Below are 27,747 nucleotides of genomic sequence, written 5' to 3'. Positions count from 1 at the left end.
TTGACACACGGACGTTTGTTTCAGTGAAATCACCAACATTCCATTGCTGTTAAATTAAGAATAACAAGGCTTAGTAACATGAGATACAGGGTACCAATGGAGAGACCTGATCCAGTATTTCAAGGTAGCAATGGCCGTTTTTGGTAGGGATAGCCTAGCCATGGTTATACCAGCTCTGGTAATCTCCAAGTTGGACAATTGTAATGTGGGGTTGCCCCTGAAGATGACCTGGAAATAACAACTAGTGCAGCAGACCACGAGCATATTGCTTCTCCCTTAAAAGAGCTACACTGGTTACCAACTGTTTTCCAGGCCCAATTCAGATACTTACTCTGATGTTTACAGCCCTAAATGTTAAGGGGACCCAGATATTGGCAAGAACACTTCCCAAGGTCATTGACCAATCAATTCCCATCAAAGGGAACTCTGGGAATTGTAGCTGTGGGAGGGGAATAGGGGTCTCCTAACAACTCTCAGCATCTTTAACAAACTACAGCTTTCAGAATTATTGGGGGGGGGAGCCATGACTAAACTGGTATCTTAGCACATTAAATGTATAATAAGAATGTGCCCTAACTCTGCCTCACTCGCCTTGTCTTTTTCAATCTGTCACTCACACTGTCGCAGGCCACCAATTCAATATATTCCCCTTCTGCCAATCATTTCCCTACCCACTCTTCTGTTACAACAAATAATCAGGAAGAGTTTCAGACCCAATTATGAATGCTCCAAATCTAACATGATGCTTTTCCTTCACCAAGGATGCCTTTTTCCTCCACTGACTATTAGGAGAACCAACTCTGAATGCCATTTCTGGAAAAGAGAAATTGTGGCTCTGGGCACTTTTGCGTCGCTGGGTCTCCTCCAATGTGTGATTCCTTGAGCAGCTTCTATTCAGTTCTCTCTCTGCACACATGCCTTTCAATCACCGCAAGAGCTTCTGCAATATATAGAGCCTATTGAAGTGCAAATTGAAAAGGGTGATGGCTGAAATGTTAGAATGATATGAGGTCTAGCAGCTGGTGGCAAGGAAAGAACTTCAACTTAGGCAAAACGTGGAGGCAGAAGTCATTAAAAACAAATACAGTTTTACCTCGGTTTAAGAACAGTCCAGTTTAAGAATGATTTGGTTTACAAACTCCGCAAAACCGGAAATAGTGTCCCGGTTTGAGAAATTAACTTCGGTCTAAGAACGGAATCCAAATGGTGGAAGGGCACCGACCGCAGGAGGCCTCATTAGGGAAAGCGCGCCTTGGTTTGAGAACGGTTTTGGTTTAAGAACAGACATCCGGAAAGGATTAAGTTCATAAACCAAGGTACCACTGTAAATCACAAGAGTCCTGCTTGTCATGTGGCCACTGACATACTCCTCAATTATTTACTGGCTCTCTCACATATGCTTTTATGTTCAGGTAGGTAGCTGTGTTGGTCTGACGCAGTCAAAATAAAAATATCTGAAGAAGTGCGCATGCACATGAAAACTTATACCAGAACAAACTTAGTTGGTCTATAAGGTGCTACTGGACAATTTTATATATATATATACCCTTTTACGAATAGCCCATTTCCCTTCCTTTTATTTGCACTAAATCTACAGGGGAATCATCATGGCTGTAATGAGGAAGAGTGGTATAGGCCGATATCCTTGTTTGCTGGTGAAGATGCATATATGGGTCAAAATGCAAATTGATTCCCTGGGCTTTACTGGTATTAATCAGAAGGGTGGTGGGAATGGGTGATTGGCCACACCTATCAGCCAATCACCCATTCCCACCACCCTTCTGAGTAGTATCACCCCCACCCTCTCACTATATATAAGGGTCTGGTGACTTCCATTTCAGTGTCTCTGAAGAAGTGTGCATGCAAACGAAAGCTCATATCAATGACAAACTTAGTTGGTCTCTAAGGTGCTACTGGAAGGAATTTTTTTTTGTAATATGAATGTGATGGATATGTGATGTATGTAATATTTTTTTTATAAAAAAGCTCAGTTTGCAGAGGGCACCCTCCAAGACTGGAGCTGGCTCTTCCACAAGCGCTTTTTTAAAATAAAAAACCCCCAAACAAACTAGAAGATGACAGTTATCAACAAAGCTGTCTGTCTCATACGAGCTGTTAAAAATAACTACCACCTGTGCTAATAAGACAGAGTCCTGAAAATGCCTCAGGTAAGGAATTCTTACCAACAACTTACCTGAGAGACCCTTCTGACAACGTCATTGCCCACACCAAGTCCCTGCACGAAGGAGCGGACTGCAATGAAGGCCCTGGTTGCCTTCAATTTCAGGTCTCTTGGAACCTCTCCGAAGGGCTTGTGCTGCTCAGAGTGCTTGACCATGCAGTCCACATACTCATCAGGAAGGTAGTACTGAGGATTCATCAACTTGAAGAGCCGTTCTAGCAGGCGAATCCAAAACTCATTGAGAGCCTCTTCTAGGTTGATGTTGGAACCCCGGTAATAGCGCCGCAGCTCACTATACAAGTCTTTGAAAAGCTTTGAGTTCTGGGTGTATAGATCTCCGTACATACCAGGAAATGTGTCATAAAGGGCCTTCTCGGACTTATTCAACAAGTCCTGGAAATAACCTGCAAACAGAAAAAGTACGGGGAACAAATCAGCGTTGAAACCGGAAATTTCCAGAAAGATTGAAAGAGAGGCCATTCAAATATGATGCTTCAAATTATATTTAGATTAGCCTATTATACACCATTAGCATATGGCAGATATTCTTCAATGTATGTGTATTTTCTTCAGGCACTGAAAAGGAAACATTAATTGTAATCTGCTCACTTATTTCCAACACCTTGTAGATGCAAATGCTCCTACTTGCAAAAGAGTATTTTCCAAAAGGCCAGTGTCCTAAACAGTGGTGGAGCTTCATGCTCCGGCACCGGGGGCAGGGCTGGCGCCCGTTCCGGGGGCGGGGCGCACCTCCCGGAGGGGCGTAAGACCCGTTCTGGGGGCGGGACACACGTTTTGGGGGCGGGGCGGGCACCTGCAATGGTGCCCCTTGGAGCCTGCCGCTCAGGGTGGCCTGCCCCCACTGCCCCTATCTTCCTACGCCCCTGGTCCCGAATGCATTTCCACAACATTCCCGTGCGCCTGCAAATCAAAGCACCATATTTTCTCTGGGTTAAAGTACAGCTGGAAACCAGCCACAGATCCTGGTTTGGCAAAAACTGATGGACAAATTCATCAATGTGAAATGTGATGAAATATATTTCATGGACATTTTAGGGCGGTGGCAAAAGGCACCAGTGAAATTTAAATGCAATCACACTTCTTCTGACTGTTTAATCCCTAAGGATAATATATGCAAATCACTGTGTAAATCAGTATGACAAAAGGCTGACAGGATTAAAAGATGCTAAAAGCTTCTTTTCCATGCCACTGCTCCTGAGAGGAACTCATGTGCAAAAGCTAAAAATCCTATTTAAGAGAATATACAAAAAAAATAACACGTGCAGGAAAATAGTCCAAACAGTTCTTAAAATCTTAATACTTGCTCTCAATTTTAAGAAGACATGAAAAAGCGCTTGACACCTTACAAAACATTTACTTTCAAGTGAAATGGCACAGCAGACATTTAACTGCTGCATTATTGCCAATCTCATAATTAACAAAAGAGAGCAAATGTTACGTCTTTTCAGAGTATTTTGCTACGGTGCTGTTGACATTTAGGCTGAGGCAGTATTTCCTTTCAAAACACACTGGAATAGTGAACATTGTGGCCAGGAATAGTAAGTCATTAAAAGTCAAATGAAATGCTCTTTTAGAACATCATGGTGCAATACTTCAAACATAAGAGGGAAACAATCATGCAAGAATTTGTCCATATTCCATGTACAGTACTTCACCAGTGAAAAAGAGGGTCTTCCCCAGTTTTGGTGCCCTGATTGCATGGTGATATAAAACCATGCCTACATTAGGGCTGGGAATATATCAATACATTGTCCAAAACCAGTTTGAAGTCCACATTGTGATATCTGTTTCATAGATTTTCGCAATATATTGCAAATCATGATATATGTGTGTGTGCTTTGCAAAAATCACATTGTGGGAAAAACTGTGAAGCCAGCAAATGCCTCTACATAGCTCCATCCATATTTCAGACATCGTGATATAATGACATCAGTATAAACATCAGTATATCACGATGTTGATACATCGTGATGTCGAAAACTCAGATATTGCCCAGCCCTGGTCTACATGTTCATTAGTATGGAAATGTGAAGCCCTTATCCTGTTACATGGATAAACATGAAGATGGAAGAGGGGGCAATATTTTGGTATATTACTGCCCTCCTACTACCGGTACTGTATTTTTCTTTCCTTATTCCTTTCCTTCTCCTGCTTACAAGCCATTCAATAGTGTTGCAAGCCAGCTGTTTCAGAGCTTCTATAATTTTGTGCAAATATACAACCCGAGACCTGTGTAAATAACATATTTCTTAAAAGTAATGCATCAAAAGCCATTTGTGCAGAGGTGCCTATATTATCTAGACAGGTTACAATAAAATATTCTAAACTCATTTGTGTAACTCAATCCTAGGGGCACAAGGCTAGCAGCTATCCTATATTCACTAATGGAATACACATGGTAGTTTCTGACTGGGGGGGGGGGCATGTCCGAGTCCGGAGGACTCACAGAACCTTTTAATTGGGTCCCCAAGGTGCACCTGACTAATAGCCAAGTTAACACAGGAAGGAAATAAAACTACCTGTAATAAAAACATGAGGAGCAAACAGAACAGGAGAAATGTGTGAAGATAATAAGCAGGAAGTCAGCAATTTGGGTATACAGTATTCCATACTGGGAAAAACCAAGAAGCACAAGCTGGTTTATTGACTAAAGGACAGAAAGATTTAAAGGGCTATTTCAAGCATGCATATCTCAGCATTCAGTGCCTTGAAGCTGAACACATGCGATTATTTTTACAGGAAAGTGTTGTTTTCAGGTACATCAAATGATTGAGAAAGTATTATCATGTTTGATTTATGGTGGTTGTTTTACACGCAGCCATTCACAAGTCATCACTTGGTATTGCAATCATCGAGCCTGAAGACACTCACAATATGCATAATGATATCAGCTTAAAACACAAGTGTGCAGATGGCATGTGTTATAAATAAGGATGGGTGGACCCACACAAATTCGCTTTGGCATTAATCCAAAGTAACCACATTGACTTAAGAGACATTCTCTGAAATCCAGAAAACTGAATCAAATTGTGCTTGGATCAGCCTCTACTCTGGCATACAATGACATCATCAGCATATGGTTGGGTATAGAGGAATCAGTCCTTGCCACAGCACTCACGGAGCAGTCTCTGAAACTGCTACCTCATAACCATACTTACTGGAGGCAAGGGGAGAATGGCACAGTGTGGGAAGATTCTTAGCAAGTAATGAAAGTTGTAGAAGATAATGAACCCTGCGTGGTGCAGAAATGCTTGGAACAACGGGAATGCAAACTGTATGTTGTGTTGTAAGTAAATCAGTGGTGAGGACCCTCTTTCTGACGGTGAACACGGCAACAGGTATAAATATCTCCAGATCCTAGCAATGTCACTACCATGTGCAAGGGTATCATTACAATTCAGACCACGACCACATCTATACAGTGGAACCTCGGTTTATGAACACCTTGGTTTATGAATTTTCGGTTTACGAACACCGCGGGAGAGACTCCATCAGGCAAGGCCTCTTTCCACCTGCCTTGCCCCATCCCTTCCGGCCCTGGGACTCCTCATAAGGAAGCTGTGCCTGGAGGAAGAACTGTGAGGGGAGAGACTCCATCAGGCAAGGCCTCCTTCCACCTGCCTTGCCTCACCCTCCAGTCTCTATTTTTCAATTTGTATTTTATTCTTTTATGCACTGTGGCTTGCTGTTGTTTTATTGATTATTGTTTTGAAATTATTTATTGTAAATGTTAAGAGTGGGTTTCTGTTTAATTTTCATATGCTGATATTATTCTATACTATTGTAATGATTGTTGAACGTTACATTATTTGATTGCTTATTTTAAAGCTATGTTTTATTATCATCTTTATGTATTGCATTAGATTGTTATAAGGTTGTTTTGTATTTCATGAGATTCTGTTTCTTCAGCTTGTAAACCGCTTTGAGTATTGTATGATAGAAAGGCGGTATACAAATTTTTTTTTTTAAAAAAACTGGAACGATTAATTCACTTTCCATTACTTTCAATGGGAAAGTTCGCTTCAGTTTATGAACAGACTTCCAGAACCAATTACACCCATGCTTCAGGTTAAGTACGCTTCAGGTTGAGTACTCCGCGGACCCGTCTAGAATGGATTAATCCACTTTCCATTACTTTCAATGGGAAAGTTCGCTTCAGTTTATGAACGCTTCAGTTTATGAACAGACTTCTGGAACCAATTGTGTTCATAAACCGAGGTACCACTGTATATCCTAAAGTCTGGTTTTCTCAAATACAGTATGAAAATCCAGTCTTGGTGAAGCTTGCCTCCATCTTTAACAAACAAATGAAGATTAGTAGCATAGGTGTGAGTAAGTAAAATTTGCAAATTGAACTCACATTAAAAACTGTAATGTGCTTGAAGCGCTTTTTACATAAATTAATTTTCTAATTCTGAAATAGCTTTGTAAGCTGCTGGGTCAGCATTATATTTTCTCCTTTCTGAAAACATCAAGAGTCCTGGTGCATCTTTCAGTTAGATATTTATCAAAATGCCAATATTTTAAAAATGAACTTTTGTGAACGCTGACAGTTTGTAATTGCTACAAAAGGGGGTAAAACCTGGGGGAGGCAAGTTCTATCTGATGATGCTGTGTACAAGGAAAATGCTTATTTTTGAAAAGGTTAATCTTACTGAGAATCCTGGTGCTCCTTAAAACTACTTACATGTTCTATTTACATTGGAAGAAGCCGGAGAATAAGCAGTCTTACAGATGCAAACAGGAAAACTAATTTCCAGTTGTCACCAAAGAACAGGCTTTAGGCTGTAAATTCAGATCTCCAAGAGCACTCTAATGTACTTCTCCTAAGCAAATTCTTCTATTAACCCAAGGGACCAATATTAAATATGCAGATATTAATTCCTAGAGTCATATCCTCCCTCAAGCAACCTTCACAAGACCATGAACATTTCAGAGTTTACAGCGCCACTCTGAGTTAGCCGTCTTCTCCTGCTGTTAGATGATAGACTGTTTCTCTGCTTAAAGGCACTTTTCCTTTGCATCAGCTCAAGCACAGTTGTTCAAAAAAGGTGTGCTGTGAAGCCCTATGAGCAAAACCTTGGGATCTTTTCAACAGCACAACAAACTGACTGATGCTTTTGATTAATTTTATTGTTCTCCTGGGCTTTACTGCTTTATAAAATACTGTGAAACTGAATTATTCTAGAGGTTTTTTTTTTACTGCAAGGAAAGGTGTCTTATAGGTATTTTAACTGAAACATTAAAAATGGTATCATATACCCCTGTATGGCAGGATAAATATGCAGCCCTGTTTATTATTCATTCTGTCCAGTAGTGCTACTGAATTAAAGCACCTTTTCGTAAAGTTATTTGCTAACTATTTGAATTTGGTTTTAACTTTGGTGACTCTTATTCCTATTTTCTATGTGCCATAACAGGAGAAAAACTGTTGCATATTGGTACCATGCCCGGTTTGGAAGACATATTTCTGTCTACTGTTGACAGAGTCAGTACTGAGCTCTTTGGACCGCTGATGTAAACTAGTATAGCAATTCTCATGTTGTTATTAGGGTCTAACTACATATAATATTAACTGTGTTATTGCAATCATATCCGTGTTTTATGTTTATTTAATAGTAAGTTCTCATTTTCCTCCAGTTTTTATTGGGACTGTAGTATACGGGGAGGAAGGACCATACCCTTGCCTCCCCAACTATAATCTCCATGAAATTTACCCCCCCTTGCAACTACCGTTAGTGACGGGGGGGGGGGAGAACTCTCATTTGTGCCAATATACTCCCAAATGCTGTGTTCTTACACTCCCCATCCCTGTCAACTGCAGTCCCGATCCCTCTACATGCTTACTATCAAAAGTGATTGGTAGCAACATATTTAGCATCACGTGTAGTGTGGCCCTGACATTCCAGTAACTTTAATGAACTATATAAAATTAAGGTTACCAGACGTCCCCTTTTCCCGGGGACAGTCCCCGGATTTACAAATCAGTCCCCATATAAAATCTATTGAAAAGTGTCCCCGGATTCATTGGGGAAAAAAAATCTGGTAACCTTAATATAAATATTTATGCCAAAAAACAAAAACAAAACCCCAAACCACCAGAAACTGCAGCTGCTGGGTTGCAGGGATGGTGGCAAACAATAGGGAAAACAGAATCTGAAACTGAAGCTCAAGTTAAACATGTTTTAAGCAAATTAGAACTGAATATGAAAATAAAATAGAAGCAATTCAGATGTCACCCACAAATATGTAGATTGCAGTGAAAAGCACTTTAGGTGGAGGTGCTTTTCAGCAGGAAAAAGAATGTTTGTTCTACCCCAGGCATCCCCAAACTGCGGCCCTCCAGATGTTTTGGCCTACAACTTCCATGATCCCTAGCTAAGAGGACCAATGGTCAGGGATGATGGGAATTGTAGTCCAAAACATCTGGAGGGCCAAAGTTTGGGGATGCCTGTTCTACCCATTCCCTACCAATTCAGGGAAGAAAGCATATGAAAGTGGGACAAACATAAAGATTTAGGGGCCTTGGGAACCTGGAAGTGGACAGCTAGTTCAGCTCCACCACCCATCTAGATGGATCTGTGGCTTTCCTTCTTGTTTCCCTTTGAAGTGTAAGTTTCTTAAGACCTCTATATATTAAAACAAAGAAGCTATGGCAAACACAGATGCACTGCATGTGTCACCTGTAGTGAAAGGTCACCTGTGGAATCACTGGTTTCTAACTTAAGTAGAGAGGTACAGGAGGCTGGGCAGCAGCATCCAAATGGGACTTGCAAAGGAACTGACAAGGATGGGTGGACAAACTGCACCGCTGCTTCTTTTTCGGTCTCTAGCTCCAATGATGCTTAGAGTAGTTGCAGTACTACTGGGAGACGGAATGTGAGTTCTGGAATCTCTATTTAGAAATGTGTTTTTGTTAAATAATGTGGTTTGTTTTCGCCCAATATTTATTTGCTTCTCTCTCGAAAGCCCCGTTGAAAGTGTGTGTGTGTGTGTGTGTGTGTGTGTGTGTGCGTGCACAGCAGTCTTCATAATGTCAAGAACTCCTTGGGAATATTTGAGCCTCCTAGAAAAATATGATAGAGGGTTTTTGACAGTGAGAAAAATCAGATGCTTAAGTAATAGTGGATGCTTTAGCTGAATCTGATGGCTTAATGAGCAATGAATGCACATGAACCACTAGTTGGTAGTTTATCAAAAGACAGTTCTTCAGGCATGCCTGCTGCTATTAAATAACTCATCAACTCTTTCTCCATGGTATTCTCTACTTAAGAACTTGCTATGAGTGAATCTGATTCACTCCCCATACTAAACAAAATTACTTCATTTCAAAGAACTTACTTTCTTACAAATAAATAGCTTACACACCTATTACTTTGGTGTTGATGCCCTAACGTAGGCAAGGTTAATCAAAGAGTTCAATATTCCAACACACATTTTATTAGCCTACTGAAAATAGCACCGTTTTGCAGGTTTGAAGCTTGCATAGTTCTTGGAATGTACTGGTCCAATAAAATACATTTGATTCTCTATTATGTATAGTACATCCCTGAGACAAGTATCCCACAGAAAAGCTATTTCTATTTTGTTTACGGTACGTCCATTGGGAATTATAGATGCTAGCGGAAAGAACCTTTACATTGTCTATGGGTGTGAAAAATCCTAAAATCAGTGTTGGTTGACTGTCATTGGCTCTGTTAGCGTTGGGTCAGGCCTTATGGTTGGTTTGCACATCATGCAAAGCTGTGCAAATGGGCTGGCTCCTTGAGAGCAGCTCGGAGCTACTTTGCACCTCTGTAGTCCTTTGAGCTTAGTGTGGCACAGCAGCTAAGCCACAGTTTGGCACAGCGTATCATCTGAATTTGGGATTGTGAGCTAAGTTTTCTCTTCCTGAACCACAATCTGCAGCCAAGAAAACACAGAGAAATTTAAAATTACACTGAAACAATGAAAGAAGCCAATCAATGCCCCAGTTTTGTCTATGTCACAGCATATATATTTGCCAGTTCAGAAAGGTCATTATTTGCTCACTATCTAAAATAATTAGAATATTTGCATTTTTAACTAATTTTTGTTATAGATGCCGTTTAGGATTACCTACTTAACAGCTTTTCGTATTTATTATGTCAGGTCACGTGACACCTGCTTATACCAAGAAAAGAAAGAGTGAGAGTTAAAACATGAAATTACTGGATTTTCTGACTGGTTTATGAGGAATTAATTTGGATCAAGGAACTTACTGTAGACAAGGTTTTCAAAGCCATTTCTCAAGCTCCTCATAAAGCTGTTGTTATATTGAGCAATTCTGCTCTAAGCACATTCTATAAATGGGCAGTGCCATTCTTAAATGTTAGGAGCTTAGCAACAAATTCTGCTCTAGAAAGCTCAGCGTGGGATTTTCCAAGGCTGCTAACTCAGCAAAACAAGCCTACTTCCTTTTTACACAATGGCAGGTACTTCTCATTGCTAGATGTTACAGTCTGAAATCCATTTAATGCTACCAGCTTCTGATTTTTTGACCTTCTGTTTATATACATCACATGGTTTCATTATTGGCTTGCTGTCTTTAAAGTTCACTGTTTTTGCATTCATCTGAATTGCAAAATGTCTTCTTGGTGGCAGGCAAATACCTTTAAATTGTCCCAGGCTTTTCACATCTGATGAGTTTTGATATTTTGATTGCTTTATTGTTTGGTATTTTAGTGATTGCTCTGGTTTTATTATTTTATTGTTTTTATTTTGTGAACTGCACTTCTAATTATTTATTGAAGGATACTATAAATATTTATTAAATAATAACTAAATGGAAGGTGAAGGTGAGTAACATTGGATATTATCTGAATTCTGCACTCACTGACCCCTTATAAAAATGCTATAAATGTTCATTCTGACGGCATAGATTTAAAGTTGCCCGAACCTTGCTTTTAACAGTTCAATAAAATAAAAACTGCGAACTGGTAACAGTTATTTGTCAGTTTGTCTTAAGACTGTCTGTGTCAGAGTGGTCTAACTCTCTAGAGAACATCAAACTGCAAATACGATACAGAATTCAGCTCATTTCTGAAAAGAAGTGTCTACAAAGAAAAGCAGAGCAGGAAGATATCAAATGCTGTATCACTGTTTCTCAGCTCAAAATGAATGGAACTCTTTCAGAAATGGATGGATGCCAAGGAAGGTTTTCTATCCAAGACTACCGCAGTGAAAGAGACAAGAGTGAAATACACTTCACATCAGTATTGCTATCATATCTCAATAATCTTTGGTTTGTAAGAATGTGAGGAGGAAGAGTAGAGTATGAGGTGCCCTATATAATATTAACAAAGCAGAAAGAAACATGCGGCTCTCCCTTTTTGGTAGTTTTCAAAACTCCCTTGGAAAGGTAGCTACATCAGCGTGAAGTATATTTGAAGCCAGTGTTTATCATCCCAAATTCCAATGCCCTGTTGTGTCCAACACATTTCTCATAACAGGCTTTCATGCTACAGCAGAAGAAATTATGGAGGCAAAAGAATAAAATAAATAAATGTAAGCCTTTTGAAAATCAAATTGTGTCTTTTTTGTACATTTGTGTGGCAACCAGCCATTCATTTTTAGTGAAAATGTAACAAACCCCGCTGGATCACACCAGGACCTTATTTTAAACAACGGTCAGTCAGATGCTTCCATAAAACTCACAAGCATTCATTTTATTTTTCAATAGCTATGCCACCTTTCTATGTCACTCTATTTGAGGCATTTTACAACCCACAGAACTGCCAAAATATACAAGGATCATGTTGTCATTCTATAGCACATTAAATCTATCTATAATAATTCAAATGAAACAAAAAACAAATTTACAACATTCAAAAATCCATTTCCAGGCAGGAACTACCATTACGCAGAATGAGACAAACACTTCATTTTAAAGCAACTCAGACTGGGTATCCTGAAAGGGCAGTGAATAGTTAATTATTTGATGTATTGTCAAGTAAGGAGGGTCGCTTTGGGGATTTTATGCTGCAGGTGTGTGAATAACCTGGCCAGCCCTGGGCACTATGCACCTTGATGGGAATGTGTGTGATTTGCAGCAAAATGTCTTGAGCTGGCCTTGTCCTTTTTTACATATAGTATGATAATACTGACAAAGTATCAGCAGCAATAAAACAGAATTCCCCCATCACTTGCAAAAAGTCGTTAAAAGGTAAAGGTAAAGGCACCCCTGACCGTTAGGTCCAATTGTGGATGACTCTGGGGTTGTGGCACTCATCTCGCTTTACAGGCCGAGGGAGCCGGCATTTGTCCACAGACAGCTTCTGAGTCATGTGGCAAGCTTCTGGCAAACCAGAGCAGCGCACGGAAACGCTATTTACCTTCCCGCTGAAGCAGTACCTATTTATCTACTTGCGCTTGACGTGCTTTCGAACTGCTAAGTGGGCAGGAGCTGGGACCGAGCAAAGGGAGCTCACCCTGTCGTGGGGATCCAAACCGCCGACCTTCTGATTGGCAAGCCCTAGGCTCAGTGGTTTAGACCACAGCACCACCCGCGTCGTTACATAGTTACCAAAAAAAAGACATCATCAGCAAAACTACAATAGCAAAATGCCAACGATAATATGAAGGCACAACTGAGCAGCTAGTCTCTGCTCCATGACCTGCGGAACTTGCTCACTCAATGTGAGTCAGCCACCCCACACAAGTCACTCCCATAGTGAGAACAGAGTGCTCTCTACTCCATAACTTCAGGAGCAAACTCTTGGTCTTGGTGCCATGACATCAACTTCCCCAGGCGCTGTGCCACAGGACCTAAGGATGGTAGCATCTGGTATTCAGGCTACCGGTCATGGCTTTAAGGTGGACAGAAGACACATTTCCTTGTGCCATGAGGATTGCAAGAGAAATAAGCAGGGCCTTTAAGCAATCCAGCATCTCAAAAAGGCTAAAGAGAGATTTGTGCTGCACAGTGTCTCTGACACAGTGACAATCCCCAGAGAGAGAAAAGGAGAAGATAAACCAGCCGCTGGAATAACACTTCTGTTTCAGTCACCATTCCCTGTATTAGCTGTTCTTGCCATAGCCTCACATAATTTTATCTCTCTGCCCTTGCTATCAAGACACACTTCCTTTCTTACTTGGAAACATCTAGAAACTAGGATGTTTCCAGAAAGTATTATCAAAATGGCTGCCTTCACTGCATGTTCCAACACTCTCAAAGTTTTGAAACGTGCAAAGATGATTTAGTAAGCAATATCAAGGTCAGGAACACTGAATAAGTTAAGATGACTGATGCTTCTGTGCATTCTTACGTCAAAAAATGTAGTAGCATACAGAGTGAAGCAGTCACCATGATAATATATCAAGCATATCAGGAATTTTCAAACTGAGACTTCCAACTTGTAGTCCACTGTCAGTTTACATGACAGAAACATCTCCTGAAGCTTACCTTGCCTTGCTCTATGTGGTGATTGTCCTGATGGCTGTTCATGGGCTAACTGAGCAGATACCCTCAACCACACAACGTCACCAGCCTTGCCTGGGGTGGGGTGGGGGGTGTCTCTGGGAAGGTTTGTGTTTCTATCGAGACAATATTGATATGATTTATGGGCCAATACAGAAAACAGCTTGCCACTTGCTTTAAAGCTGATCGTAAATCAGAAAGACATTTTGTTTCAATTTTGTTGTTGTCAAAATGAATATATGGATTTTTTTGTGTGCGCTTAAAAAATTAATCTATTTTCTTCTTCTGTATTCCGGCCATCTCCAACTGTGCATAAAGAGCTGTACAAAAATCCACTGAAGGTTGGGTCTTCTGGCTCCCAAAAAATTGTGGATGGATCAGAGCTAGCCTACGGGACATAGCTCAGGCCTTGGATGTGAGTGGCTGTAGCAATCCCCTCAATTTGTCTTATCAAACTGGGAGAACTGCTCCAACCAAAGTAACGTAAAGCTTAGGTGGACTATGTGCTCTCTGCATGCGCTGCATTGGCCCATGTGATTAGGGCCACATTCACACCATACATTAAAAGTACAATGATACCACTTTAAACAGTCATGGCACTCCCTCGCAGAATATGGAGCTGTAGTAAAGGGTGCTGAGAGTTGTTAGGAATTCCCTAGTTCCCTTCCAGAGCTACAATTCCCAGCGTTCTGTGCGAAGGGGGTTTGACTGTTAAACCACTCCGTAAATCGTTGCTTTCAGAGGGTCTTTCAGCAATGTTAAACTACAGCTCCCAGAATTATTTGGGAGAAGCATTGACTGTTTAAAGTGCTGCTTTAAATGTATGGTGTGAATGTGGCCTAACATCACCCCCACCCCACCCCACCCCCCCCAGTTCAGTGTGCAATCACATAAACTAGCTTTTAGATAGTCTTCTTCTTTTGTAGTAGTGGCCCAAAGGGCCATAATGAATGTGATAATGTAAACCCCTATACAGTAAATCCTTGAATATGCTTCTAATAGAGAAATTATGGTAACCTGTTGCTTTATGAAACTGATGATTTGGCAAGTCACCGTCCTCCTCCACTGGGACAGAAGGACAGCTAATACGTAAATCACGAAAGATACAGCTCATAAGCTAGAACATAAGTTGATACATGGTGCAAATGGCTACACGTAACATAGGTTCCCAACATTCATACTAACACAATGTAACAGATCACGATGAGAATCAAAGTTTAGTTAGCAATGCTTATTGCACATGTGTATTAAACATGAAATGAGGTAATGATGTACATGATTGGTGAAAATTGAAATCCTTTGTTTGAAATGTTATAAATACCCCTGCCTGGACCCTTGGTCAGGGTTGCAGTTCTGCAAAAAGATTCGACTGTAACCTATGGACTCCCAACTCCTCTTGTCTCTGAGTTTTATTGTCGTAAACTCAGAAGATAAGCCATTTTTGGCTTTCAACCTTTGGTGCTGTTACAACACTTTGGCGATCACTCATAGCCAGTAAGATTGTTTTCCATAAAACGGTTTTAACAATGGGTCCGTAAGTGACTGTGGAGGTCAATTCTGGATCCACACGTCCTTCCACAGTGGGGACATTGGTTTCCGGGCGGGAGTTGATCACAGTGTGGATTTGCCAAGCGTGCCTTCCTCTTAGCACATTTCTCCCTTGCATGCTGAGTTCGCAATAAAAAAAAAAATGCCTTGAGACAGCCTTTAAACCTCTTGTTGACCACCAGCATTATGCTTTCCATTTTTAAGTTCAGAATAGTAATAAAGTTCAGAATAGTATATATATAGTATATATAAATAGTATATAAAGCTTTGGCTCAGCTGGATAGGAGAACATCCTCAAGTCTAGTCAGACAAGTTCAGGGATCAAACAGCTCCCCAACTTCCAGGAGATAGCTGTCAAAGATTTATGGAGCCCGATAATCACATCTACAGTTTGTATCCCATTGGCGTTTTGTACTGAAATCATAGAATAACTGGATCGTTGAAATAAAGATATTATTATTTATTATTGCCATTTATTTATTAACCAGCTTCCTAGCCACTGTCGCAAGGTGATTTACACATCTATATATATATAAATGTAAACTGGCCATGTCCGTTAGTATCCACGTTTCACCAAAACCGCTTGACCAATTGCATTCAAATTTCGACACAATGCCGCATGTGAATATGAGAGTGACCCCATACTGTTTAAGACAGATGTTGCATCTGAGCCAGGTAAAAACCCCAAAACCCCGTGTTTCAAAACACACCACTCAGACGAAAATGCATGCTGGGAAAAGAACCAGGTGGCAAACCAGCGCCCTCTAGCGGCGGCTACACTGGTACTACACCTATAGAACCTTTCCTCTCAACAGCACCTCAGCTCCTGTTTACATACTAGGCCGAAGCCTTTACAGACTAGGCCGAATAGAGGTACTGACTCGCCTGGGTGAGGGTTGGGGGGAGGAGGTGATGGGATAGGTCAGGACACAGTGGGACCAGTCACAGGGATGAGCCGCGGGTGGGGGGAAGAGAGGGTGTGATACGTCATGGGTCGGGACAGGGTGGGAGAAGCCGGGGGTGGGGTGGAGGGGGTCATACCTGCCAAGTTCCTGCCTGAAAAATAAGGGATCGGACTGGAAGTAGCAGACCGGACGTAGCGCTGCCGCCATTTTGGAACTGGGCAGAGCAGCATCAAAAGTCGCTTCTGAGCATGCTCCGCCCAGTTGCAAAATGGCCGTCGTGCCAGAATAAACTGGGGAAAAACAAAAAAATCCATTTTTTTGGCTGGGAACAGCTGGAAAAACGGGTGTTTCCCGGGGAATAAGGGAGACTTGGCAGCTATGGAGGGGATTGGGTATGTCATGGATCAGCACAGGGTGGGGGGGAAATCACATGGATGAGCCACAGCAACGCGTGGCCGGGTCAGCTAGTAATATAATTATAAACAGTTAAAAACATTTTTTAAAATACATTTAAAAGAAGACTAAAACCCTAGCAAGTGGACACTTGTGGTAAAACCCCATTGATCCAGCTGGGAAAGCCTGTCGGAATAAAATATATCTCCAATTGTTTCTGCAAAGTGCAGACAATGGGTGCGTGCCATATCTCAAGAGGAATGCTATTCCACAGAAAAGGACCGCCACCAGATAATGTTCACTTCTGTCCACAGGCTAACATATCCTGGCTGCCTAGCTGAGCTATTCCAGTAATCAAGAAACGTTTCTCCTCTTTCACACTGGGGATTTTCCAGTTGAAAAAATCGGAACAGTTTTTGCTATTAGAAGCTGATAATTAAAACCATTAGTTTTCATCCTCAAAAATATCCCTCTGCTCCCCTGCATCTGCATGTGGGATGGAGGGACTTTAAGCCTTACAAGACAGGACAAGAGCTATTCAAAAGCAGAATCATTAGGAGCTTTATTTTTCAGTATGTCTGCATGACAAAATGCTTAAATTAATCTGTTAAAAGTCTGTGTGGTGGTAAACTTTGGGGACAATAATCTGGATTTTGGTTTCCAAGCAGCTGTTTTTGCAATATAAGCATGTCACTGTATTCTGCTTACAACCCACAGTGGATTTCATACCGTAGTTCTTTTGTCTCTGTGAGTGCACTTGCTGCCTCCATGAACAATATCAGGCTAAATATCCTCAATTGTGCTCTTACTCAGAATAAAAGTCCTTTATGAAGATGACACACTACAGAAACCCACATTTTCAAAGTTAAAAATAAATGTATTGACTCAAAGTGAGTTACATGTATATGCTGTGCGTTCCTCCCCTTTAAAATGTTCTTCCCTAAATAACGTTAAGCATTTTTTTGTTTTCAAAATGTAACACCCTCTTTCAAAATTAAAATTTGAAAACATGTCTGATTTTTTTTAAAAAAATCTATATGGGATATTGCTCACAAATATTTCACCACAAAGCTCTGGGGGCAGAGGCAGGATAACAAATTTATTTTTATGATCAGCAACTTCATAGAAGCACAAAGCACCATTCACTGGAGTTGTTCACATTATAGCTTGTGCTATTTTGCCACCAAGTTAAACACATGAGAGCTCAGAAGGGTTACTTACTTCCTATTCCTCTACCTCTAAGCATTTGAAAGCAGAAAACAGGTATGATGATTGGCACCGTACAAAGAAGAGGCTCGCAGAACGATAGTGAGTTAGTCCTTCCTTTTGTGCTGGAAGACTGCAAATTTTGGAAGCAATAATTTCAAAATACATGTTTTGGATATATTAAAACCAGCAAGCACATGTTCACCTCAGGATGTCATTTGTCCATTTCCGCCCAAGATTAAGGACGTCAGAATTCAGTGCTTGAGAGATAAATATTATTCTGAAAACAGGTATTACACGAGTCAAGTGAGCAGGTGCATGTTGGCAGAAATGTGCTGGTTGAGGTAAGGTCCAGACTTTACAAAACTGAAATCAGACAAGTAAATGTGTTGGTCAAGAGATCTGGTGTTCACTGTCTCCCAACTTCTATTATGGATAATGGCCTCATTCACAGGCACCAACCATTGGGGAACCCATAAGCAGAACCGGAGTGTAACAACACTCTTCCCACTATCAATCCCCAGTACCTGGTACAGTATTCAGAAGTATACTGCCTCCAGGAAACATCTGGAGGACACCAGGTTGGGAAATGCTGCTCTAAGGGGCAAGGAGCAAACTCTTGGTCCATTTGGTGCTTCCAACAAGGTTTCATTTTGTATTTAAAATGGCCCTGCTTGTTCCTTTAACATTATATGCGCTTGCCAAAAGACTTTTGAACACAGTGTTTCTTGGGAGTATATCATTATCAACACACACAGAGATATTTTGAACACAGTGTTTCCTGGGAGTATATCATTATCAACACACACAAATAAAAAGAGACCGGGGGACGGGGGAGAGGGCAGAGGCAGCTACCGTATTTGATGGTGTGATCACACTCTGAATGGCAGCTTTGTGTGAACAACTTGAGTCTCCTAACTGAGGATGCTTGGCTGCCATGTGCAGCCAAGCATTTTGCATGCACAGAAGCCTTCACTGTATTTTGTGTGCTCTGCATAGATTCCAGTTCCAATATAAACACACGGAAAATGGTTATTTCCAAGACTTGGTGTTTTTTTAAAAAAAATGTTTTGGTGTGCTAACTGCAATATAGGTTGAGGGTTACTCAACAGCAGGGAAGAAGAAAAAGAGAGAACGATGCAGCTCAATGCCCCTCTTTCTCCACAGTTGCGCTCTCCATGAATTCATACTACAGTATTTTATTCACACACAAATTACCCTAAGAATAACCAGTGCACGAAACTTGAGGGGAGTATTCCCTAAACACAAATATAGCATCCCCCCCCCCTAAATATACTTATAATATTTAATCCATGATCCTGAAAGTCTTAGGAGATGCTATAGTAATGTTGGTATGCTGCAACAACGAACACCTGTTAAGACAGCTGTCCTTCAAAGCACACACAGATTACTATGACATGCTGTTTTGCTGCTGTAAAAAGTTGCTAGCACTCATAGCTGTAGAGGATTTTGTGATGGAATGACCAAGACAAAGAGAAGGGGGGGCAGAAGGGAGTGTTGTATTAAGTATATTTTCAGTATTCTGCTTCTTTTATTACTATTTTAAATATGTCCAAGGCTTCTGGGAATGATTTAAAAACATACCAAATCACTCTCAAAATATAAAAGATGATTACAACCAGCAAATTACAAGAAAACCACTGATCTGCCTCAGAAAAGAAAAGCTTTTAGAACCCTGTCACTGCTTGACAGCAGTGCAACATATTTACCTTAAGCCACAGAGTCCTCCTTATTCACAAAATATGTACATTTTGGTCATAACCACACCCATACATTTAAAGCACTCTTACACCACTTTAACAGTCGTGGTTTCCTGAAAGAGAATATTGGGGACTGTAGTTAACCTGTCAGAGTTACAACTCCCTCCTCCCTTAACAAACTTACAGTTCCCAGCATTCACCATGACTGTTAAAGTAGTACAATACAGTAGTGATATACTGGTAAATGCATGATGTGGATGTGAACAAAATTTAGAAAATTTTCAACGTGATTCTCATGGCAAAAGAAGCTAGCTCCAGCTGGCTTAAGAACTAACCTAATTTCACATACTGTATATACTAATTAGTAGTGTAATGTGGTGAAGAGATGGACAGTGTGAACAGTAGCTTTGCTTTATGTTATGCTATCTGTGGTAGACATATTTTCTGTCTATTAAAATGAGTCATCAATCAAAAGGGTGGAGGAAAGCGAAGGAAAGGAAAATAAATCACACTTCTTGATGATCTGAGATTGGCTGCTGGCTGCTCCTCTAGCCTCCCTATCCATTTTCTTTTCTGGATGAAGCACCAGAATATTATTTGGGAATAAATGAAAACTTTACTCTGCTTTTCAGGTTAAAAAACAGCATCAACAACTAGCAAGCTGGTTTACAAGTTAAAAGAAATATTAAAGCAACCACAAGACAGCACTAACATTACACAAAAATAGTAAGAGCAGATACAATAATAACACCAGAAGCTAAAAATGGCAGCATAACAGCAACGGCAATTCAGCATTTTAAGAGTCTCCCGGGAACAGCATCTGTAAGCAAGAAACCACAGCTGAAAAGACCTTTTCCTTGATCTCTCATGAACATTTATTTAAGATATATTTTCTACATATAGATGTACTTTTATGCTGGGAGGTCTACACTGAAGCTTAGCTTACATTTGTTTCCCTAATGAGCAGTTTATAGCACTGCAGAGTCATCATGACATGTAGCCACAAGCTGGTGGAATTTCTCTTAAGACCTACGAGGCTTCCTTATTTATTCTCCATATTGATACAAAGGTTGGGCGCCACCCCCAATCTCTGCCGAGCTGGGGCAAGATTGCAGGGGGGTTCCAGGCGCTCACCCAGGGTCTGTGTTCCTTTGGGAATCAAGACACAGTGGAGACTGTAGCAGCTTTAAGAACTATGATTTACTCACATTCATATCATATTTACACCTGAGTTTGGATGGAGGGAGTCCAGATTTAACTGCATAGTCATCTCAAGAGGGGCTACTTCCCCACAACAGTACAACACTGGAGCCCCGGGCATCTCTCTCCCATTCTCCCTTCAGCCAGCCTGCCAAAAACAGGTCTCCCTTTGTTCTTCCCTCTTGTTTCCAACACACCTTGCTAAAGACACCCTTTTCCTGTTGCCTCACATACACACACCTGTCAGCTTGGCAAACTCTGTCAATCTGGGCCCAAGGATTCTTTATGTCATGGTAACAGCTCTATCATACCTGCCAAGTGCCCTGAAAAAAAAATGAACACCTCATTTTTCCGCATGAGATATTGGCGGCCATTTTGGGTGCTGCTCTTTCACGCAGCCCTCTCGCTGCCAAAAAGCATGGGGTGGGGGTGGGGAGGGCACAGTGTGGGTCACATGACTCGCCCAGAGCACACCACAGTTTTCAAGTTAGAAGGTATGCTCTATCCCAGGTGAGGCCCCCTCTTGGAACGGAAGCTTAACCTGTATTTTTTCACTGCCCTGGAATCTTCCCTTTAATACCACAAATATTAACAAGATTCTGGCATTCATTAATTTGTTGGGTTTAGGGGTTCTTTCTATATCATCTTCCAATATGTGATTTCTTCATTTGTCTTCTTAGCAGAACAAAAGTCCAAAACGCTGTCCTGGCCAATGATAAGGGACAACGGGTCGAAAGGTAAAAAAAGTGTATTTCTAAGCTGCAGCATTCGAAGGCATCGGCAGGATAATTACAGAAATAACCGAGCCTTGAACAAAGCAGGCACAAAGCATTTATAAAATTGTAGCAAACACATAAACCACACAAATCCATTATCTTTTGTGTCAATGTTGGCCAGGAAAGCGCATGGACAAAGTGCATGGAGAAAGTCTGGTATTCTCTTTTTGGCTACAGGACAGCTACCGTACTTCTTGACCTCAGGCCAGGCTAGGCGTAACTGGCCTTGTAGTTGCAACTGTGGGTACACATCTTGCGGCTAAGCAACTGTGGATACATTGCACTTGTGACGGTGAGAACATGTTTCTGTAGACTCAGCACTAAGCAGGCTGAGGTCAGCTGGATACGTGATGTGATCACTTCAGAGTCATAGCACTTCTGAATTACAACATGCAGGTATGGCACTCCTCATTTATATCTCTCAGATATCAGAAACATGTACTGTGTAAGAAGAGTGACAGAGGATGTGAGCATAGGTGTATGCTGTGCTTGACATCTGGCCTAGGTCATGGCATTTACTGGGATCCCATGTCATGACAGCCAGGTATCAGTCTCACACTGTTTTGTTCCAAATTAAATAGGACCTTTTGTGAGTAATAGTAAATTTTTGAGACAACTACAGTGGACCCTCCGGATACGAATTTAATTCGTTCCGGGGGTTTGCACTTAACCTGAAAAGTCCGTAACTGGAGGCACCGCTCCTGCACACGCACAACACTTCTGCGCATGCGCACACGGCACGTTCGCAACCTGAAAGTTACGTATCCAGAGCGGTACGTAACTTGAGGGTTCACTGTATTTTTTTTTTTTTAAGGTGAACCTTTCCATAGTGATGTCAGGGACTTGGTTAAAATGCTTTCTGCTGTATTACTCCACAACAGAATGACATGGCAAGCAGCACAGAAGAGAGGCCACCATTAGCGATAGCCCTCGCAGGCAGTTTGACAAATGCTTCTTATTTTAGTTGATTGAAAATCTTAAAAAGAATTAATCAAACCAATTAATCATTGCAGCCCTTATTGTAATTTGGAGAAGAACCTTGACTCAGAGGATGATCTAACTGAATATGGTACAGAACCAAACTCCTCTCTGACATCTGACCCACATAGTGATTAGCTCAACTCACGGCCAGCTAACTCAAACTTGTTTTCCCCTTTCCCAAACTTACCTTGTGACTGGGGAGGTGGGGAGCAGCATGGGACAGGATGGGACCTGCTGCCATTTTCTAATTTTGACAACAATACTGAAGTGGATAGACTAATAGTCTGGCTCTGACAGCTTCCTACGCTAGTGATGAAAATTGCTATGGTGGTATGTTGATGCAATAATATCAGAATTGCTTTGGAGTTATGAACACAGATATGGATGGTTGCCTTCTCTTCCAAGAAGGGGGAGGAAGGAGTTTGGATTGGATATCACGCTTTATCACTACCCGAAGGAGTCTCAAAGCGGCTAACATTCTCCTTTCCCTTCCTCTCCCACAACAAACACTCTGTGAGGTGAGTGGGGCTGAAGAGACTTCAAAGAAGTGTGACTAGCCCAAGGTCACCCAGCAGCTGCATGTGGAGGAGCGGAGACGCGAACCCGGTTCCCCAGATTACAAGTCTACTACTCTTAACCACTACACCACACTGGCTCCCTGAAGGCAGGTGTCAGGCAGGTGTTTACTGGGCTTTAAGGTATTTCCTGTGGTGGCTCCCAGTTTGTGGAACATGCTCCCCAGACACATCTGTGGAGCACTGACTTTATTGTCTCTTAGGCAGCAGACTTAAACAATTTTATTTTCTCATGCATTTGCTGGACAGTGTGCTTCCTGCAGATTTTATAGGGGTTTCTTAAGAGCTTTAAGTAGCATAGCTGCCAAGTTATCCCTTTTTTAAAGGGATTTTCCATTATGCTGAATAGGCTTCCTCGCGAGAAAAGGGAAAACTTGGCAGCTATGTTAAGTAGTGCTTTGGCCATTAAGTTGTTTTTAATGTCTGCAAGCAACTTTGAAGACTGGGGGGGGGGGCAGTTTAGCAGAAAGTTTTGATAAATATCATTCCATATGCAGTATTAATAAACAAACTCATGCCCCTGAAATATATTTATTACCCTAAGGTGTAGCACTTAAAAAAAAATCAATTTACTGGCTCAGTTGGTAGAGCACGAGTTTCTTAAACTCAGGTCGTGGGCTCGAGCCCCATGTTGGACAAAAGATTCCTGCATTGCAGGGGGTTGGCCTAAATGTTCCTCGTGGACCCTTCCAACTGCAAATGTCTATGATTCTGATTCTGATTATGTGAAGAACAGCTGGAAGGAAGAGAAATGCAAAAAGAATGTCCCTTACTCTCACCCCCAGCCATTTAATATAAAATCCAAGGCATGGTATGGAACCACTACTCAAGTAAATGTCGAGTGGGGATTCCAACCCAGCTCTCAGTAGAAGGGGAAGAGCGAATAGCAGCAGTGGGCGATAATGGAATCTCATTGTTTCTTCAAGGCTGTCTGCCCCAAGGTTTTCCAAACCTCGCTCCCAGAGGCCAGAGATTAAATTCTCCCTAAGGGGGCTCTTTGCCTTGCACTTTAATATGTTTTATTAGTGGAGGAGAGGGAAAGGGGAGGGGGGATGAATCTGCTACTGAATTGGATATTGACTTTTGGTGGAGCTCAGTTGCCTCTTCTGGCTCAGAAACATGTTGAATTAATTTGTGCAGAACAAATAGACAATAAAACCTAAAAGACCCAGAACATGAGAAAAGCTTATTCTACATTATTCTGTCTAAATGAAAAGAAAACAACCCTATATTTGTTTTAAACGAGTCCAGGCTCTGTGATTCTCCTCAGCATGGGAAGTGCTGAGGTCAGATAGCGGCTATCCACTCCGTTAAGGATCACATGTTGTTGTTTTGGCTGGGTGGGGGCAATTCCATGATTGTCATGCAAATGGTCACAGAAACCATTTACCTTACAGGATGTCAAACACTTCCCATTACCCTATGGAATAGGACGCATAGGTATTATTTCCTTTTTAAACTTCCTTCCACTTAGACGTATTCTCCATGTTTCATTCTACAGTAATGACATCCACGTCTTCCAACAACCATCCCACCACTTAGGGGTCTTTGCAGTGCTTTCTTGACTCACACACCCCCAATCTTCTTCCCCAGTTGCAAAGAAAGTACAAGTATATTTTTACATTCACCTTTTTTGAAACGACAGTTTCTCCCAACCCTCCCCTCTCTCTGTTCACTTTCCACCGTCAAACTGTAGACAGTGTAGGCTCCTTGAGCTGGAAACCAATTGCTTTTGTTTATGCTGTAAAAGTGACATGCACACTAATAGTTCGATCTGGGCACATAGTGAAGCTTTCTAAAACCCATTCTCCAAACATAATCAGCATTCTGAAAACAATAAGCTGGATACTCTCATGGGTCATTCATAGCTATAGAATAGAGGAGTTCTCTATTGCTGACTGCAGTTGAGTCTCTCTCGATATGGTTTACAATGTAAGCATTTACACTTCAAAAATAAAACCACCAATTTCTTTCTAAACTTCATGGGTGCACATCACCCATGAAGAAGAGTCAAAGCCACATTTTAGCGTTTCAGGGTAAACAGGCATATGATTTTTTATTTTCTCAAATAACAAAAATATCAATTATCCATTGGCATGTGAAACTAATATATGAAGTGCAATTAGTCATGTGCTGTTGAAAATTAGTGAGACATAAAAACTTCATGGTCATGATCACCACTGAGCATTTGTGTGTTGTATTCCAACTAAAGCTGTGGGAGAAAACTCTTGAAATTCTCCACCTGCAAATTGGGGCATGAGCGAAAGAAACCATTTCACCACTGTTCTAGGACATGGGGTGGGAACCCTTTTTTCTGACCCAGGGATACACTGCCTCATAGGCAACCTTCTGGTGGGTGTGTTTGTGGGTGGGTGTGATGCCAGTGATGGCCGTGACATCACTGCCCTGAGAAAAACAGGACATCTTGGGAGTTTTCCCTGCGAGAGCACGGCAGCCATTTTGGGTACCATGCTTTCTCATGATTTTGGGCCAAGATCTCAAGTGTTGCCCCCAAATGTGTGTTTTGGGGCACCATGCCCCCCAAAGCACTTTTCCAGGTCCGCAATTTCATGCGTGTCACGTGACTCTCACAGAATTTCAGACCCGTAAGATGGTGCCCCAGATTTGGGCCACATTGTGTTGGAGGGTATGCATGGTCAGAGTCAAAAATGGGTGTAACAGCAGGTACAGCAGGCGACATCACATCCACATAAAGTTCAGAAGATTCTACACACACCTGTCCTATCCAGACAAGCAAGAGGTATTACCACAGTTCAAGGATGCATTCCTGACATGCAAAATATCCAAGGAAGACATAGAGCAGGGACTTCTTTTCCTGGGGGATATTTTTTCCTCAAAAACTTCTCTGATAAGTTTTGCCTCAGCTCTAATTTGAATTTACTTAAATCAATGGGATTATAGTCTGATTGATTCACTGTGCAGGGCAGGGAGTGGGTGATTGTAGCCATAGGAATGAATCGAGTATATTAAAGCAGAGATTTAGGTTGTTTTGGCTTCTACCTGACTGAAATCAGTGTTCAAACAAATGCTGGAAGCTTCACGGTTGTTACTATCTGAATAGACTAACAATGTGCCTTTTCAACAAGAATTGACCACTGCTCTATTTATTTAAATTTAATTTAAAAAATATTTCTATGCTGCTGTTTCAAAAAGAAAATTTTCAGAGATCTATATAGCAGATATAAATACAATAAAAATGTCATAGCAAAAATCGCAGATCACTGGCTAGCTGTAGCAGAAAGATTTTTTTCTTTAATGGTCTGCATAAGCCTGGAGGCATAGAAAGGTTTTTAGTAAATATTTAAGAATTAATACAGAAAACACTGGTTAACCCTTTCTCTGTCAGTTTTTCAGCTAAAAAGAACCCTTTGCAAGTTGCTTTTTCACTAGGGAGTGATAAGCGGAAGACACAGGCATCCCATAGAGTGACTTCTACTTGCTGCCCACAGGCGAATAAGAAACTTGGGCGGGGTGGGGTTTGAACTGGAAACCATTAAAAGGAGAAAAGGGAACACAATCTGCAGGCTTCTGCTCCAGGCTGCGCAGGATTAAATTCCCTCTGCCTCAACAAAAAACCAATAAGTAGAGAAAAGGATAATAGAATCCACATAATGTGTAATTTTGAGCTGAAAATTAAGCTATTCTATATGAAAGAGTTTTGTGTAACTGAGAAAGTTGCTTACTATTCCAATAGAATCAGTTCCTTGAAAGACATTAGGGGCACATTCCAGCAAAATTAAGCACTTTTGAAGCCCACTGATTTCAATGGCAGAATTAAGATCATGCTTCAAATCTCTCCAGTTTAAATCAATAGGACTTAAAAGCCCTAGGTAGCTTTTATCTTGGGCAGCACTGTGCTTTGAATAATTACTTAGAAATTGCATCACTCGTAAATTAAGTCCCACTGTGTTCCACAGTGCTTACTTCCAAGTAAACATGTGCAGGATTGCAGCTGTGAAGCTTCAGCCTATGCACATGACCTAAGAAATAAGTCCCATGGAGTTCAAAATATGTCTTACTCCAAAATACATATACACAGGATTGCAGCCTTAATTTCCATGTCCAATATTTATCTGAATCTGGCCAGTTTGCAACAAGATCTGTGACTCTTACTTGGAACAAGTAGGGAGACATAAGCAACTACAAAACAGATGTCAAAAGAGAATATAAAACAAAGCAAAAATGAAAGAAGGGAGGTGACTATCACATTTTGGTTAAATTTCCAATGCTGTTGTTCAGTTGCAGAAAACACAAAGACCAGAATAAATTTAAATGACAGATGAATACTCAATTCCTGGGTAAAAGATCAAACAACCTAGCCTTAATTTGGAGCATGCAGCCACAGTTGTCTGTTCTTTAAGAGTAAAAGGGATTATGACAGACAGCTGTCAATTGGATTGCTACAGCTGGCCTTGCTTCTTTGGTTGTGGTCCTTTTGAAAGCAACTGTGTTGGTCCTAACCTGGAGCTCTTCAAAGTTCCTTCCATTTGTTCATATCATAATAATCTAGCTTTGCATACTGACTGCAGCTGCCCGGCGCAGCTGGTCCCTCTTGGTGTTCATTCTCCCCAGCATTCAGGCAAGTGTTCAGCCTGCCTCCATCAGGCCCTGTAAGGTCTGTCTACAAGGAACTGGAACTAACCCACTCACAATAAAGTGAGCATTTCTGAGCTAATATATTCCAACTGTGACAACCAGCACATCTGAGCTTGACTTTCTGAACTAACGTTAGCACCACAGAGAGATTAAATCTTTATTGTAACAAGATTATTATGGTTTCC

At 41.2% G+C, this 27,747-nt stretch overlaps 1 protein-coding gene across 1 annotated transcript in view; it reads right to left on the bottom strand.

Moving 5' to 3' along the window:
• The window catches only part of GPC1 (glypican 1), a 197,955-nt gene that overhangs the window by 23,110 nt on the left and 147,098 nt on the right, over positions 1–27,747 (bottom strand). The window contains exon 3 of the mRNA XM_035132470.2: positions 2,195–2,586. Within this exon, the coding sequence (XP_034988361.1) occupies positions 2,195–2,586 (392 nt within the window). The remainder of the gene's footprint in view (positions 1–2,194; positions 2,587–27,747) is intronic.

Source organism: Zootoca vivipara, chromosome 5 (assembly GCF_963506605.1).
Source record: "Zootoca vivipara chromosome 5, rZooViv1.1, whole genome shotgun sequence".
NCBI classification, from domain to species: domain Eukaryota; kingdom Metazoa; phylum Chordata; class Lepidosauria; order Squamata; family Lacertidae; genus Zootoca; species Zootoca vivipara.
The sequence above is the reverse complement of the archived record's forward strand: the minus strand, read 5'-3'. Positions and strand labels throughout refer to the sequence as shown.